The sequence below is a fragment of the Oryctolagus cuniculus genome, chromosome 8 (assembly GCF_964237555.1).
Source record: "Oryctolagus cuniculus chromosome 8, mOryCun1.1, whole genome shotgun sequence".
In the NCBI taxonomy this organism is placed as follows: Eukaryota; Metazoa; Chordata; class Mammalia; order Lagomorpha; family Leporidae; genus Oryctolagus; species Oryctolagus cuniculus.
Window position 1 is genome coordinate 77,199,804 of NC_091439.1, and position 17,675 is coordinate 77,217,478.

Here is a 17,675-nt window from a genome sequence, read left to right on the forward strand (position 1 = left end):
CGAGGAGAGACAGACACTCCCAAACAAAAGCTGAGAGAATTTATCACCTCCAGACATGTCCTAGAAGATACGCTGGAGTGTTCCTCAAACTGAAGAGGTGCTGACAAGTAAAAAGAAAATATCAGAAGGCAGGGAACTCACTGAAGTAAATTCACATTGATGGCCAACTGAAGTCTAACAAAGGTGCTAAGAATGCACACTGGAGAAATGACAGTCTCTTCAATAAATGGTGGTGGAAAAATTTGATATCCACATGTAAAATAATCAGACTAGGCCCCTATCTTTCATCACATACAAAAAGCAATTCAAAATAGATTAAAGATCAAAATATGTGACAAGAACCTATTAGAAAACACAGAGGCAGCACTTCAAGACAATGGATTGGACAAGAATTTTATAAACTGGCATGTGAGACTTCAGAAAGAAAATGGAGTGGACAACCCAGAAAGTGGGGGAAAATACTTGTGAACTATGCAACGCGCAAATGGTTAATAATCAGGCTATTAGAAGAATTCAACTCACTAGCACAGGAGCAAAGAATCCAATTAACATACAGGCAACAGATCTGAATAGACCAACAGGTACATGAAAAGATGCTCAAAGTCACTCATCATCAGGGAAGTGATGAAGCACTATCTCACTCTAGTTAATCTATTATCAAAAACCCAAAAGACAATAGATGCTAGTGAGGACACAGAAAAAAAAGAATCCTGGTACACTGCTTGAGGGAATGTAAATTAGGATAGTCATCGTGGAAAATAGTATGGAAGTTCCCCCCAGAAATTAAACATCAAAGTACCACATGATTCAGTGATCCCATTACTCGGTACATAGCTAAAGAAAATGAAGTCAGTCTGTCAGAGACATTTTAACTTCCACGTTCATTAAACAGCAAGAAATAAAACAACCTGGGAGTTCATCAAGTGATGAATAGAAAGAGAAAATATGGTCCATATATATGATGGGAACACTATGCAGCCATAAAAAGGGGAAATCTTGTCATCTGCAACAACATGGAGGCCACGTTACATGAACTAAGCCCAAGGCCAAAAAGATAAATACTACATGATCTTACTCACATACATAATCTGAAAAAGTTATTCTCATACAAGAGTGGTGGTTACCAGAGGCTGGGGAGAGCAGGGGAAAGTGAGGGGAGGGGAAATGCTGATTAATGGGTAAAGTTGTAATAAGACAGGGTTAAGAAGTTCTGGTGTCCTATCGCACAATAGGGTGATACAATTATGTACTCTGTGTGTATGTATAAAATATAAAGCTGGAAGAGAGGATTCTGAAATCTTTAACTAAAAAAAAAATGATAAACATTTGAAGAAATACTCAACATTTACCCCGAAGTGAACACCTGTATCAACACAGCACATGGTATCCTGTAAGTATGTTCATATTTTATTTATCAGCTACAAATTTTTTAAAACATGGTAATCCAGCTTTTAGGTTTATTCTAAGAACAGCGGGTAATACTAATTTTTAAATATGTATAATACAGCTCTGGGTCAATCATAAAATAAGCCTCTCCCAAGGAGCAGCCAATCATTTTGCCTGGTTTCCAATTTCTTAATCAAGGAGGCTTGGTCTCAAAGCACCTTGCTCTGAATGCCCCAGCACTCGGCACTTTATACAAGCACGAGCAGATTACACTGAACATCAGAGAGGCCCGAGGGCATGATCCTCCCACGGCTGTGCCCAGGTGGGAAGAGCTTGATTCCCCTTGGTGGAACAGGGCAGGGGATTTACAGATTGAGCATTTGTAAGTCTTTATTAGTACTGCACTTGTTGGCAAAGTCATTTTTAAAATCTATCAACCTGTCAGCATGCTAGGACATTGACCAAGTGCCACTGGCAAGGAGACCCCCAAAAGGTAAGTGGAATCTTAAAGAAACCAGACTGACCCTACATTCACCAGGGACAAGTCTACTGATTCTGTGGGAAAATACATAGCTTAGATAACAAAGGGTTAAAAATGGCTGGCTATTCCGAAAAAAGTCATCTTGGTAATCTGATGATTTTGGAATTCAGCAAATCTTGATGCTAGAATCCCTTATTTTGCTTAAAATACAAAGCCAGGGGTGGGTGTTTGGCTAGCACTTCGAATGCTGGGTTATCTATCTGTGTCTCATAACAGAATGGCTGGGTTTGCTGTCCTCCAGCTCCTGCCCACTGCTGCCTGTTGATGCAGACCCGGCAGGCAGCTGTGATGTCTCAAGTCACTGGGCTCCAGCCACCCGTGTAGGAGACCTGACTGAGTTCCTTACTCCCAGTTTTCAGACAACACAACCCTAATCCTTGCAGGCACTTGGAAAGTAAACCAGCACATGAGAGCTCTCTCTCAAATACAAAAGTAACACTTTACAGAACATCTAGAGATCTGTTTTTACCTTTTTGTCCATCCAGAGCAAAATGCTTTGATTCCCTCCAGCAATCATTATTAACTCCTTTTCTGAGGTTCTGCTTTCTGAAAGGGAAAATTAAGAGTATAGAAAGTCACTTGACAATTAGGTATAGAAGGAACACTGCTCAACACAATCAAGGCAATATATGACAAATCCACAGCCAGCATCATACTGAATGGGGAAAAGTTGGAAGCATTTCCACTAAGATCCAAAACCAGGCATGGATGCCCACTTTCAACATCACTATTCAATATAGTCCTGCAAGTTTTAGTCAGAGACACTAGGCAAGAAAAAGAAATCAAAAGGATACAAATTGGGAAGGAAGAAGTCAAATTATCCCTGTTTGCAGATAACATGATTCTATATATAGAAGAACTGAAAGACTCTACTAAGACACTACTGGAACTCAAAAGAGAGTTTGGTAAAGTTGCAGGAAATAAAATCAACAAACAAAAATCAATAACCTTTATACACAGACAATGCTGTGGCTGAGAAAGAATTTGTAAGATCAGTTCCATTCACAATAGCTACAAAAAAACTTAAATATCTTGGAATAAATTTTTTTAAAGATTTTTATTTATTTATTTGAGAGACAGAGTTACGGACAGTGAGAGGAAGAGACAGAGAAAAGGTCTTCCAGCCGGCACCATGGCTCACTAGGCTAATCCTCCGCCTGCAGCGCCAGCACCCTAGGTTCTAGTCCTGGTCGGGGCACTGGTTCTGTCCCGGTTGCTCTTCTTCCAGTCCAGCTCTCTGCTGTGGCCCAGAAAGGCAGCAGGGGATGGCCAAAGTGCTTGGGCCCTGTACCTGCATGGGAGACCAGGAGGAAGCGCCTGGCTCCTAGCTCTGGATCGGTGCAGCACTCAGCACTTTATACAAATGGCCGTGGCAGCCATTTGGGGGGTGAACCAACGGAAGGAAGATCTCTCTCTCTCTGTCTCTCTCTCACTGTCTAACTCTGCCTGTCAAAAAAAAAGAAAGAAAAAAAAAAGAAAGAAAAAAAAAAGAAAGAAAGAAAGGTATTCTGTCCACTGGTTCACTCCCCAATGGCCGCAGTGGCCGGAGCTACGCCAATCCGAAGCCAGGAGCCAGGAATATCCCCTGGTGTCCCACACAGGTGCAGGGGCCCAAGGACTTGGACCATCTTCTACTGCTTTCCCAGGCCACAGCAAAGAGCTGGATAGGAAGAGGAGCAGCCGGGACTAGAACCGGTGCCCAACAGAAGACACAAAACATGGAAAAATCCTCCATGTTTGTGGATTAGAAGAATTAATATCATAAAATGTCCATGCTACCGAAAGCAATTTAAAGATTAAAGATATCCCAATCAAAGTACCAATGACATTCTTCTCAAATCTAGAAAAAAAAGATACAAAAATTCATAAGAAACACAAGAGACACCAAATAGCTAAAGCAACCTTATGTAACAAAAAGAAAACTGGAGGCATCACAATACCAGACGTCAAGACATTCTATAGGGCAATTACAAACAAAATAGCCTGGTACTGGCACAGAAATAGACATGTAGACCAATGGAACAGAACCCCCAGAAATCAATTCACACATATACAACCAAATAATCTTTGACAAAGGAGCTAAAATCAGTCCATGGAGAAAGAACAGTCTCTTCAACAAACTCTGCTGGAAAAACTGGATCTCTGCATGTAGAAGTATGAAACAAGACCCCTGCCTTACATCTTATACAAAAATCAAATCAAAATGGATCAAAGACCTAAATATATGACCCGATACCATCAAATTACTAGATAACACTGGGGAAACTCTGTAAGACATTGGCATAAGCAAAGACTTCTTGGAAAAGACTCCAGAAGCACAGGCAATTGAAGCAAACATAGGTAATGAGATTACATCAAGCTAAGAAGCTTCTGCACTGCAGAAAAAAAAACACAGAAAAGTGAAGAGGCAACAGACAGAATGAGAGAAAATATTTGCAAACTATGAAACTGATAAAGGATTAATATTGAGAATCTATAAAGAGCTCAAGAAACTCAACAACAGCAAAGCAAACAATACAGCAAAGAAATGGGCAAAGGACTTCAACAGGCATTTTTCAAAATAGGAAATTTAAATCTCCAACAGACACATGAAAAAATTCTCAGGATCACTAGCCATTAGGAAAATCAAAATCAAAATCACAATGAGGTTTCATCTCATCCCAGTTAGAATGGTTTTCATACAGAAATCTAAAATAAATAAATAAATACTGGTGAGGATGTGGGGAAAAAAGTTCCCTAATCCACCTCCTGGTGGGGATGGAAACCAATATAGTGACTAGGGCAGAAACTATGGAGATACCTCAGAAAGCAGAAAATAAATCTACCACATGACCTAGCAATCTCACTCCAGGGAATTTACCCAAACTAAATGAAATCAGCATTATTAAAGAGTTCTCTGTACCCCATGTTTATTGCAGCTCAATTCACAATAGCTAAGATATGAAATCAATCCATATGCCCATCAACCAATAGCTGGATAAATAAAATGTGGTATATATAAACTATGGAATAATACTGAGCCGTAAAAAAAGAATGAAATCTTGTCTTTTCCAACAAAATAGATGCAGCTGGAAACCATTATATTTAGTGAAAAAAGCCAGTCACAAAAAGACAATATGTTTTCCCTGATCTGTGGTAACTAATGGAGTACAAAAAATGTAATGTATAATTATTTGCATTGCAATCTGCATAAAATTATTCCTGTGCACAAACTGCTGAGAGAAAATGGCTTAAAGTCTAAATGAACTTAAATATTATCTTGTAATCACAAAAAAGAAAATAAAAACAATGTGCACCATAAAAATGCAATTTTGTTCAAATCAGTTTTCAAAGAAATATAAATTTTTAATAAAATATTAAATTGATTTTTATAATCAATGAGATAATGTTCACTTTTGTAGCCTATGCATATATCTACATTTCCTAAGTTTTATCAAAAAAAAACTGTGTTACTTTTAGAATCTAGAAAGAACACACAAATTCAGATTCAAAGAAAAAATTTGTCAATTGAAAAAAAAAGTTCAAGAAAAAAAGTCGTTTGGCACAAGCATTCACATTCTGTTTAAATTTCAGGTTCCTCTTAAACATTGTCTCTTTATCTTTGTTAGTACAAAAATATTCAGCAAATTTCCCATCAATTAAATAGAACTATAAATACTTCAATGTAAAGTCTAATTGGCAAATGCAGGTGATTGATAAAGTTGACATGCATCATCAGTTTAATTTATATACATGATATCAATGTCTGCACAGAAAGCACAAATATTTAATGAATTAACTGTTGTCTAGTTTAAGTCAGCCTCCATTACTAAAAACCACGATATCAAGATTGCCCCCATGATTGCTGGCTGTGAAGAACATAAACAAGTGCCTCAAACCCATGTAACTCTTCAAAAGAATTATAGCTCCTTTCCCCAGAAATGAGAGGATTCTATTATTTCAGGTCACCACTAGGCTTTCAGAAACAAGTAGCAAAAATACTCCACAGCACTTTTATAGTAGTGTTTGAGAGCACCCAGGCTGAGGTCACACAGAGCATAGTTCAAATTCCAGCCAAAGGCCAGGCACTGTGGCACTGCTGGTTAAACTGCCACCTGCAATGCTGGTATCCCATATGGACACCGGTTCCAGTCCCGGCTGCTCCACTTCTGATCCAGCTCTCTGCTAATGTGCCTGGGAAAGTAGCAGGAGATGTCTCAAATGCTTGGGCCCCTGCACACAAATGAGACGCAAAAGTAGTTCCTAGCTCCTGGCTTTAGTCTGGCCCAGCCCTAGCCATTGCAGCCATTTGGGCATTGAACAGCAGATGGAAGACCTTTTTCTTTTTCTTTTCCTTTTTTTTTTTTTTTTTTTTTTTTTTTTTTTTTTTTTTTTTGTGGGAGGTAAAATAACAAGGTTTATTAGGGAAGGGACATCCATAAGGATGGATGGGCACCTCTCCAGACAGGACCTGGGAGGGTGCCCAGTCGTTCGGACTGGGGCGGGGGGGGAACGAGGTTACATGGTTGGGTGGAGAGATGACACCTGGCCAGACCAGGCGGGCGACTCAGCATAGAGGCAGAGGGCTGAGCGCCAAGATCTTTTTCTCTCTGCCTCTCCTTCTCTCTCTTTAACTGTGCCTTTCAAATAAATAAATAAATCTTTAAAAAAAATTATGCCGAACCACATCCCCACCTCTTTGTCTCCCCAGGTCTCTGTATCCTCCAGTAAAATGGGAGTGACAGACCACATCTCCCAGAACCGTTAACAAGGATTAAGAAAACACGGTAAGTGCTGAGCAGCTAGCCACAGTAGCTGGTATGAGACAGCTGCTCTTGTGAGTTTTACACAACTGTGGGTCAACTTAACCACACAGAAAACCAACCACCATGAAATTAATAAGTGCCTTGCAAAATGGCATCAAAGCTGCATACACTTCTGAATGCACAGAATCTATTTTTTTGTTACCATTCAAATTCACAATAATCCTATTCTGGAGGAGTAATGGAAAAGTAATGTTTATTTTGGCTTGATAGATTATCTTGAATCTTTTAAATTGTTTACAGATAAAAAAAAAATGAAACCAGTGTTTAGAGAAACTCCCTTCACAGTCACACACACTTTCTCTAACAAGGTATTATATGCTAAATCCTGTGTGCCTATGCAATTTACCAAATTTGAGTTCCTCCTTTGATGACAACCTCACGGGGAGTGGTGCCAGCTGGTTCTGTGTCCCATGGCTCCCTAGTTGTCCTTCTTTTCCACAGCCAAAGGAAAAGACCTTTCCCAAGCCAAGGATGTAGGCGAGTGTGTGCCACCTATGAAATACAAGCACATATAGTCAATTACTAATTATCTTCCGCAGTGAGAATATTTAGCAATATAGGTCAGATTGCCCAATAAGAATGAAGCTTGTTACCCAACTCTCACCCACAGGCTCACCACCATCTGGAAAACCAAGAAACTACTATGTGGCTGAGAAGACTTTAGAGCCACCCCGAGTCTACTGCAGTCCCCAGTGTCACACCTTAGCAAATGCTATCCCATCTACAGAGAACAAACACTTCCCCTCGCCTCCTACTCCTTGGCTTGAGTCACCTCCTCTTAGCAACCATTCCTGAGCCCCTACCCCTCTCCCCCAACCTTGAAGACTGAATTAGCCACTGACCTCCTCTGAACTCCCCTTCTATTTCCTGAAGCCCTTCACTGCACTCACTTCCTCTCTCCCCTTACACTGGTGTGCAGCAAGGAAAGTGGCCTTGCCCAAACAGAAGCTGGTCTTTGACCCCAGGAACTGAAAGGTAAACTCTAAACCTCCAGAATTTCCCAAGTGGCAGAGGAGTCCTTGTTTTTCATGATGGGACCCTGAGAGCACACCTGGTTGTGACTCACAGAGAGCTCCTTGGGCTTATGGTGTAAGTCCCACTATAGGGGGGAGAGGACAGACGCAGCGTGATTACATGAGCAATGATTCAATCAGTCGTGCTTACACAAAGAAACCCCAGTAGAAACTGTAGACTTGGGTGAGTGTTGCTGGCTGGCAATACTGTGAGTATTGCCATATATCAGGACAGAAGATGCTAATGCCATCCAGCTGCTCCAAAGGGAGCTGACAACAGGAAACTCAGTTTCAACCTTTCCTGATCCCTGTCTTACATATTTCCTCCTTTGGCACTAATTTATATGCTTTTCCTGCAGTAAGTTTGACTGTGAGTGCAACAGCTTTCAGAAGGTTCTGTGAGTCTTCCCAGTGAGCTCTCTGATGCTAGCAGGGCACTACCCTGGTATACACTAAGTATCTCCACCTCAGCTCCTTCGCCTGGAAAACATGCCACTCAGAGGAACGTATGCCATGAAGACTCCACAGTGGTGAGAACATCTCTCCAGCTGTGAGATATCAAATGAGGTCTCAATATTGAAGAGACAATATTCTTTGGTTAAGAGAATCATATTCTAGTAATTTGATCTATCTTAATATCAACCATTTATACAATTTGACGCCAAGATTATAAAGAAATGTCTATAAACCAAAAATATGTACACTATTTTTTGGAGTAAAGTTTCAAGAAACTTACAAATGAACCTAATATTCAGATAAAGTCAGAATTTGCTTATGTTTACCAAGGGAAAAAAAACTTCACCAAGTCCCAATATCCAAAGGCAAGAATGGGACTGATGGATCTGAGACCAATGAAAACTATCAGACCAAGAAATCTGAGCAAGAATTTTTGCCTTCATTAAAAAAAAAAAAAAAATATGTGGAAACTCAAACTCCTCAGAACTCTTCTACTTAAACCACCACTGATTGTCTTATACGTCACTGTGACCAGAGCAGACCACTCTGAAATAATTATGGCAACTAGAAAGTATGCTGGCCTCAAGCAGCCCTGACAGAGGGTGATTACATAAGTAAGTCTTTGTGATCAGTGCTTATTCTTCCCTCAAAAACAATAGTCTTTCATTTTTCCTTAAAGATGTATGTGCATCTGAATTGTTAACACAGGTATTTCAATGCACATGCAACAGAAAGTCAACTGCATTTGATTACATAAAACAAAAACAAAAAACTCAGGGGTGGGTATTTACCCTAGTGGTTATGACACTAGTTAAGATACAGGCAACCTAAACCAGAGGACTTCAGTCAGCAGGAACCCAATCACTTGAGCTACGACCACTGCCTTGCAGGCTCTGCATTAGCAGGAAGCTGAAATCAGGAGCCACAGCCATATTAGAGAACCTGCGTTGGATACCTGGCTCCAGCCGCCCAAGTGTTAGACCTGGACTGTGTTCCCAGCTCCTGAGTTCAGCTCTGGCCCAGTCCCAGCATTGTGGGCATTTGGGGAATAAAGTAAAACAACAGATGGATGCTCTCTCTCTATTTCTTTCTCTACCTTTAAATAAAAAATTTAAAAATTTAAATATATTTTCTTAAAAATCAAAGAAATGGGATGGTTTGTGGGTGGGAGGGTGGTTATGGGAGGGAAAACCGCTATAATCCGAAAGTTGTACTTTCGAAATTTATATTTATTTAATAAAAGTTTTCTAAAAAAATCAAAGAAAACAATGTATATACAAGATTTATTATGATTATCTAGTAATATAAATTCAGCATTTTCACCTATTTGAACAGGTTTGATACTTTTATCTGAGAAAAGTATCTGAGGAAACAATTAAATTAACTAAGTATGTTGCAGTGATTTTATGCATTTCCCTTAGTCCTTGACAACTTACCTTCCGCATGCTATCTGGGTCACTCTATTCGCTACAAGCGCAGTGACCAAACGGGGCTTTAGCTCATTCCGCTTTGATTTGTGACCAAGTTGCCCATATTTTCCAGCACCAAAAGTAAACAGCTGCCCGTCCTAAGGAAAGGGAACTTCGTATCAGATGCTAGAGAAGTACAATACTGATGCTTGGCATGAGCGAAGAATCAATCCAAGCAGCGTCAAAGGGAAGCTCCCAAGTTACCGGGAACAGCCCTGTGGGTGGGAAGTGATGGCTGACTTCCCTGGGAAGTACTAACTGCCCATACCGAGTGTTCTGGAACAAGTAGGGTCACGAAGAGACCAGGGCACACCCACCTGTGTGAGCAAGGCAGTGTGGGAGCCACCGCAAGCCACAAACTCAACCTTCTGATTGTCCAGTGCTTCAATAAGGCAAGGAGAGTCTTTATCTACACAAGGGAAAGAACAGCTGCAGTGACCAGAGAAACGCTGAATCCACCCTGCCTGGAGCTACTGCACCTGCTTCCGCTAAGTGACTGCAGCAGCGACAGTTCCATCTCATTCAGAGAGAAAAAGCCCAGCGTGGGCTTATTCAGGCCCAGGTGCTAGGCCGAAAGGTGAGGTTGGGGCAGAGACCAAAAGGGTGTCATGAGGGGCACCCCCTGTGAAAAGGCCAAGCTGTATCTCAGTGCCCTGTCTTCTGTCTATCCCAGCCTGAATTATGGCTATTTTTAATTCCATATGGAGTGGCTACTCATAAACACGGCGTTCCTTTCCTTTAAAATCTTCTTCCATGGTATCCTTGCCTTGTACCTCTTTTTTCCTTTACAGTTTTCCAGTCGAAGCCCTTTCCTTTTTTTTTTTCTCCCCTGAGTATTTTTCTAGCATGGAGTCACTGTATAGTTAGTATGGGTCTGTGTCAAGGAGGCACGTGGAGTTGGACCAATGACCCAGAGGGACACAGAATGAGCTCCCACAGCTGGGGAAAGCAGCAGAGTGCACTGCACTTGTGAACCCCAGGATACTGTCTGGGGCCATGAGAAACCTTACCATCTGCTCTGAGGAGGTAGAGTTCAATAATGGGAACCACCCGTCTTTTGTGTGTATGTTAAAGATATAACTAAGACCTAATGGGGGCCGGCACTGTGGTGTAGCAGGTTAAGCTTCTGCCTATGGCACTAGCATCCCATATGGGCACTGGTTCAAGATCTGGCTGCTCTACTTCCAATCCAGCTCCCTGCTAACACACCTGGGAAAGCAGCAACAGACAGCCCAAGTCCTTGGGACCCTGCACCGGAGTGGAAGACCCAAAAGAAGTTCCTGGCTTCTGCCTGGCCCTGTCCCAACCCCAGCTGCTGTGGCCATTTAAGGAGTGAACCAGAGGATGGAAGATGTCCTTCTGTGTCTCTGCTCCTAACTCTGCCCTTCGAATATATAAATAAATAAATAAACACCTTATAGAATGGGATCAGGATATGGAAGCTTTCTAAATAAGAAAGGTTTTTATATCCTTTTGTAATAGTAGAATTACATTAATATGCTTTAAGTGCAAAGGCACTTTGGAGGTCATCTCATTCAAACTTAACCATGTCACAGAAAAACAAACTAAGGTATTGAGAAAAGTTAAGAAACTAGCAAGGGTCTGCAGTTACTAAACTGCAAAGTGGGAAACAGGGGCCAGGTTAAGCTGCTCCTTGTGACTCTGGCATCCCACGTCAGAGCCCTGGTTCAAGTAACAGATCCACTTCAGATCCAGCTCCCTGCTAGTGTGCCCAAGAACACAGTGTATAAAAGTCCAGTGCTTGGGCCCCTGCTGGGAAACCCAGATGGAGTTCCTTGCTCCTGGCTTTAGCCTGGCCCAGACCTGGCTGGGGAGTGAACCAGCAGATGGAAGCCTTCGATCGCTCTCGCTCTATCTCTCTCCCTCCCCACCCCCCAGTTACTTTTTCAAATAAATAAATCTTACAAAAAAAAAAAAAAAGAAAAGAAAGAAAAAGAAAAAAGAAAGTATCAAGAACCCAGGCACTGTGACCCTCAGGCAAAATGTTTTCCCACCTCCCACACAGCCTTGAAACAGGTCTACCTCACACTAACAACGTCCATATTGCCCATGTCTCCCGGACCAACTCTGCCCTCAGGACACAGAAGAACAGTGCCATCAGTACATATATGTGTGTGTGCATGTGTGTGCATCAGTATATCTGCTGATAAATCAAACTTGAAAACATGTTCCATACTCTCGGTGTGGCCCAGGCCTAGTTGTCCCAAATCGTTTTTTCCCCAGGAGTAAACGTTTCCAGACATGGATAAGGTCATGCTGTGGGCTTCTCCTGCAGAGATCTGAACCAGGGGGACTCCTGCGAGGTGCTCCACAATCTGTGGTGTGGGGACGGAGGGACACATCACTCCAATTCCGAGCTGGCCATGCGAGTTCTGTCCCCAGGCAAAAAGCTCGCCACCTTGACAAAAACAAAGAGAATGCTGTCTTATTCAATGTAGAAGGCAGCAGACATTACCCCAGGCTTGAAGTATGCTCTACAAAGTATAATACCAATCTCTTACACTCATGTTGACAGGATTCTCAGATCCCATTTGTCTGACTCAGAAAAAACTACAAGAATCTGTGCTATAGCAATAATAGTTAAATTTTCTAATCTTTTACCTCAAAATATAGAATGAAGCTACTTGAACATTTCAGAGTCAAGAAATTCTTACTTTATAAAACCCACTGTATGGGGCTATGAAAAACAAACCTCTGAGAAAACAAAACCTAGAACTACTGTTTTCTTCTCTCCCTTTCATGTACCTGAAGATTCCAAATGTTCAAACACCTTAAGTGACAGCTGTTGTGGTACAGCAGATTAAGCCGCTGCGTGGGACACCTACATCCCATACTTTGAGTGTGAGCTGGAGTCCTGGCTGCTCCATTTCGGATCCAGCTTCCTGCTAATGTACCAGGGGAGCAACAGCTGATGGCTCAAGTACCTGGGCTCCTTCTTCCCACGTAGGAGACCTGGTTAGAGTTCCACCCTCCTGGCTTTGGCCTGATCTAGCCTTGGATTGTATTGTATTTTTATTGCCATTTGTGCAATAAACAGCAGACAGATCTCTCTCTCTCTCACTCTCTCTACCTTTCAAGAATATGAACATAAGCATTCAAAAACATTCACTTGAAATTATAGCGCAGCATCTTGGAAGAGTCAGCTGTTTATTTAATTATATATATGAGCATATTTTTTATTTACTGGAGTTGACAGTGTTTCATGGACTCTGGAAAACATCAGGGAGATAGCTCTCACTGAGCCCCTCGTTGCAAGAGACGGCAGGATCTAATGGCAGGCAGCGGCTGTCCTTGCAACAGAATGAGCATGCGCTACCAGCGATGAGGAAGCTGACGGTGAACATGACCAGCTCCACCTCATTCTTTCCTGGGCCGTGCTCCACTGGTGATGAACCCTGGACACCCCTACTCCGGGTGTGCACACACGCGCACACACATAACACGACACTCCAGGCTGCCTGAAGGTGAGATGCATCTGTTTCATCTTCATAACCGGAACTTGCCCCTCAACGTGAAGGAACTATTCACAAATGGACAAAACCAATTGACCTTTTTTTTTTTTTTTCAGTACAAGTTCATACTCTTAAACTTCAACAGAGCTTTCAGTGCAGGTCAAATACCTGCTTATTTACTTTCCTTAAATGTCAGCCTCCATTCGGTTTGCAGCCATGTCTACATCTGTCCTATGTATTTTTTAAAACACATTTGACCCTGCATTTCCCTCTATTATTTCCACGCCTCACTTATTCCTGTAGAAAATAATCCATATTCACTGCTTACAGTTCCTACGATTGTGATGCGTGACAGGAGACAGGAAATAATGAAGGGCTGAGGAGGAAAATCCTGGAATTAAAATGGTTAAACACAGGCCATGCATTAGGCACAGCAGCTCAGATGCCCTTAACATGCTGCTTGGGATGCTTGCATCCCATATTGGAGAGCCTGGGTTTGAGCCCTAACTGTGCCTCTAACTCCAGCTTCCTGCTAAATGCACACCCTGGGAGGCAGCAGTGATGGCTCCACCCCATGGAGGATCTAGATTGAATTCTGCAACCCAGCCACTCCAGGAGAATCGGGGGATCCTGAGCTACTGCCACTGGAGCTAGAGGAATGAATGCTAGGACAAGGGAAGAAGGTGCTGGGAAAGGATTGGTGTAGGCCTGGACCAGACTATACCTATAAGAATAGTATAAGAACACCTATAAGAATAGTATAAGAACACCTATAAGAATAGTACTCTGACCATACCAGATTCAACACAGTATTTCTGTCTGGTTACCAAGTAAAGTACATACATTTCTACTGTTCCACATGTTCAAATGTTTACTTCTTCTATAAGACAGTTAATATACCACCAAAGTACCTTTTGACAGTGCAAGAGAATGGTAATCTCCACATGTGATCTGAATTATAGTTTTTTCTTGCAAAATGCTTTGAAACCTGATAAAAGAAAATATATTTTATCTCAATCACTGTAGTGAAAGTTACAACATGGGTGTTAGAATTATTAACTGCATTCAAGTAGGAGAGAAGCTCAAAAGAAAGCTTCAAACATATTGCTTAATATTCAGTACATCTAAAATTATAAAAAATACCATATGTTTTAATTAGCAGTTTTGGAAAATAATGAGCATTATATAATTGCAATAAAATGTCTCTGAAATACTCTTACGCAAATAATTTTATGATGCAGGAATAAATAAAACATTAAAATAAGTTCTAGGGTCCAGCACTGTGGCACAGAGAGTTAAAGTCCTGGCCGGCGGCGGCGGCATCCCATGTGGGCATCAGTTCGAGTCCTGGTTGCTCCATTTCCTATCCAGCTCCCTGCTAATGTGCCTGGGAAAGCAGCAGAGGATGGCCCAAGTCCTTGGGCCCCTACACCCATGTGGGAGACCTGAAGAGGCTCCTGGTTTCGGATCTGCTCAGCTCTAGCCATTGTGGCCATTTGGGGAGTGAACCAGCAGATGGTAGACCTCTCTGTCTCTACTTATCTCTGTAACTCTTTCAAATAAATAAAATAAATCTTTAAATAAAATATACAAGGAAAAAAGTTATACAAATCATTCTATGATAATACATTTTTTTCTAGGCTGAACATTTTTATTTTTGGAAATATAGCCTTTAGGATCACTGTGAGGATCAAACAAGTTAATGAATGTTCAAGTCTAATTTGTGGCTAGGAGGACCAATCAATCATCTTTTAAATGCCAAAATAACACACAAGATACGTGCCCTAGGAGACATTATGATTTGAGGCATACTGATGGACTTCACCAGTCAGTTGAGAATTCAGCATTTACCAAAGATGTTAATTGTACTATATAAAGCAGGCGACAAGAATCACATATAGCACTGTTTTCCTACAAAAATCACTACTGCTCTTTGAGTGAATCAAAGCCATTTTTAATGAGAAAAAACGATCCCTTACTTTGCATGTTCTATGCTATAGTTGTACTCAAATGGTTTTCCATCTGAGGATAGAACCAGCACGTGCTCCGCGCCTTGGGCCATGGAATGGATCTTCATTTTTTTTCCTAACTTAATGCACTCTGTGGAGCAAATCAAACCAGGAACCATTATTACTTTAATTATCATCTGCTTTCATTTCTCGTTTTGTTATAATACATTTGAAACACTAGATAAGAACTTCAAGCACACAACCTTTAACTTAACATGAACTTTTAAGAAATTCAAGTACATGAAACAAATTGGGAATGACAATTGTCTTGCCAATAGATTTTTTTTTTAATTTGGGAAGGCACTGATTCACACTTTGATTTAAATGGAACAGTCTCTTGAAATGACCAAATAAACACTTGCTTTTTGATTTCCGTTTTGTAAGCTGAGACAGAGAAACTAAATTTGAGAGACTGTAAGACCTTAAAAGGTCAGTAAGACTTTAAGACAACACAGTTCATTTCAAAATATACTGCATGTATCTGAGAATTCTCTCCAAAAGCAAATTCTCTCCAAAAGCAAAACAATAATAAATACTTTCCAACTGCTTCCTAAGAAGCCAAAGGCTAAATTCCTAACAGGAAAGACTGTGTTTGGGGCACTACTTTTAAAGGAGATGCTGCTGAGGCTGGCACTGTGGCATAGTAGGCTAAGCCTCTGCCTTTGTCACCGGCATCCCAGCTGCTCCTCTTCCAGTGCAGCTCTCTGCTATGGCCTGGGAAAGCACCGGAGGATGGCTCAAGAGCTTGGGCCCCTGCACCGGCAATGGGAGACCCAAAAGAAGCTCCTGGCTCCCAGCTTCAGATCCACCCAGCTCCGGCCCTTGTGGTCATCTGGAGAGTGAAACAGCAGAGGAAAGACCTCTCTCTCTCTCTCTGTAACTCTGCCTTTCAAATAAAATCTTAAAAATAAATAAATGAAGAGAATGCTGCTGCAAGAATTTTTGTTGGCATCAGTGCCTTTTAACCCTTTCTACAAGCTGAGAAGTGGAACCAGAACAGCTTGGTAATGATGAATGGCCACACAAACTAATGTTTGTTGAAACAGCATTTCATACCAGTGGAAAAGAGGGGCAGTCAAGAAATGATGCTGGGACACCTAGCATTTGGGAAAACAATTCTAAATTCACTCCTCTTCATAAATCAAAATAAGTTCCAAATATGCCCAAAATTTTAACTTCAAAAATAAAACCTTAAAGTTACTACAGGAGGGAAGATCTCTCTCTGCCTCTCCTCTAATTCTGCCTTTCAAATCAATCTTAAAAAAAAAAAAAAAAAAGACGCTAAAACTTAAAAGTTTACTATAAAGATAAGTGCATTTTTAAAAAATCGTGGAGTGTGGATAGTTTTTGAAAGTAAGCCAAAAAAAAAAAAAAAAAACACCAAGACTCTTTAAAATACAAATTTGATAGCCTCTAAAAATGTTTAAATTGGGCACAGCAAAAAATTACACCCACGAAAGGCCAAGTTGAGAAAAATACTACAACATACACGACAGGCAAGAGCAATTCTTCAATACTGAAACACCTCTTTCAAACAAAGATTGAGTTGTTTGTCTGTTTGTTTTTTACGAAGCCACGCAAAGAAAACAGGCAGTTTTCCACACACTGAGACCCCCCCAAAAAAAAAGTCTAAATAACCACCAGGAAAGTGCAAGGATCGCTGACTTCGCTCAAGTTCAAGCCAAACAGTGAAAGGCCGTTTTCCTCACCGCACATTTTAAAGTCGTGAGGGCGGGCCCCGCACCCCTTCCCCGCTCTGGAGAAGCCGCGCCCCAGAACCTGCCCGACTCCGGAGGTTCGGCTCACCGCGGCGGGGAAGGGACGCCCCACAAAGAATCGGGGGACCACCCCCGGGAGCAGAGGCCGAGTGTCGGGGCCGCGGTGCGGAGGAGGCTGCCGCTCGGCTCGCAGACCGGACGGTCCTGTCAGGCGCCGGCACCCCGCGGCACCGCGGCCGCGGGAAAGCCCCAGAGCCCGGCGCGCGTCTGCGGCCCCCGCACCGTCCCCCTTCCCGCGTGGACCACCGCTCGGGCCCCCGCGCAGAGACGCATCCCCCGGCCGCCCAGCCCGCGGCGGGACGGCGAGCGGCGCTGCCCCGGCCCCACTCACTGGGCTTCCTGGCGCCGTCGCTCTTGGCCGGCAGCGGGTGGACCTCGACGCCGGCCCCGCCGCGCTCCAGCACCGCCAGGCGCCCCTCCGTGCAGCAGATCTGGCGCGTCGCCTCGAACCTCCGGAGCAGCGCGCTGCGGAGCCCCGCAGCGCCGGGGAAGAGCCAGAGCGGCGTGCCCGACTGCTCTTTGGAGCGGGACGCGGCGGGTCGGGCCGGCACGGGCCGGGTCCCCGGGGTCGCCCGGGGCGGTGGGCGCGCGCGGCCCCGCGACCCCCTCGGAGGCTTGCGCTCCATCGCCGCGGTGCGCAGACGACGACAAGCCGTCCGAAGCCCTCAAGCGTTGCGCCGCGGGACCGCAGCGCGCCGAGCGCCGTGGCGTCGAGGAACCGCAGCCTGCGCTACTCCGCCCCTGC

The 17,675-nt window shown here is 42.8% G+C and overlaps 1 protein-coding gene across 2 annotated transcripts in view; it reads right to left on the minus strand.

Annotated features, from left to right (window-relative positions):
* The window catches only part of HERC5 (HECT and RLD domain containing E3 ubiquitin protein ligase 5), a 60,903-nt gene extending 43,228 nt beyond the window's left edge, over nucleotides 1-17,675 (minus strand). Inside the window, exons 1-8 of one of the 2 annotated variants that reach the window (XR_011378349.1) lie at nucleotides 17,262-17,675; nucleotides 15,123-15,243; nucleotides 14,055-14,131; nucleotides 11,868-12,089; nucleotides 9,988-10,079; nucleotides 9,638-9,768; nucleotides 7,079-7,224; nucleotides 2,397-2,473 (exon numbers count right to left, since the gene is read on the minus strand). Coding sequence is in view for 1 of the 2 variants with exons in the window: in XM_051819569.2 (XP_051675529.2) it covers nucleotides 2,397-2,473; nucleotides 7,079-7,224; nucleotides 9,638-9,768; nucleotides 9,988-10,079; nucleotides 11,868-12,089; nucleotides 14,055-14,131; nucleotides 15,123-15,243; nucleotides 17,262-17,556 (1,161 nt within the window). In the remaining variant the exon portion in view is untranslated. The remainder of the gene's footprint in view (nucleotides 1-2,396; nucleotides 2,474-7,078; nucleotides 7,225-9,637; nucleotides 9,769-9,987; nucleotides 10,080-11,867; nucleotides 12,090-14,054; nucleotides 14,132-15,122; nucleotides 15,244-17,261) is intronic. The other variant, XM_051819569.2, reaches the window with a different exon arrangement.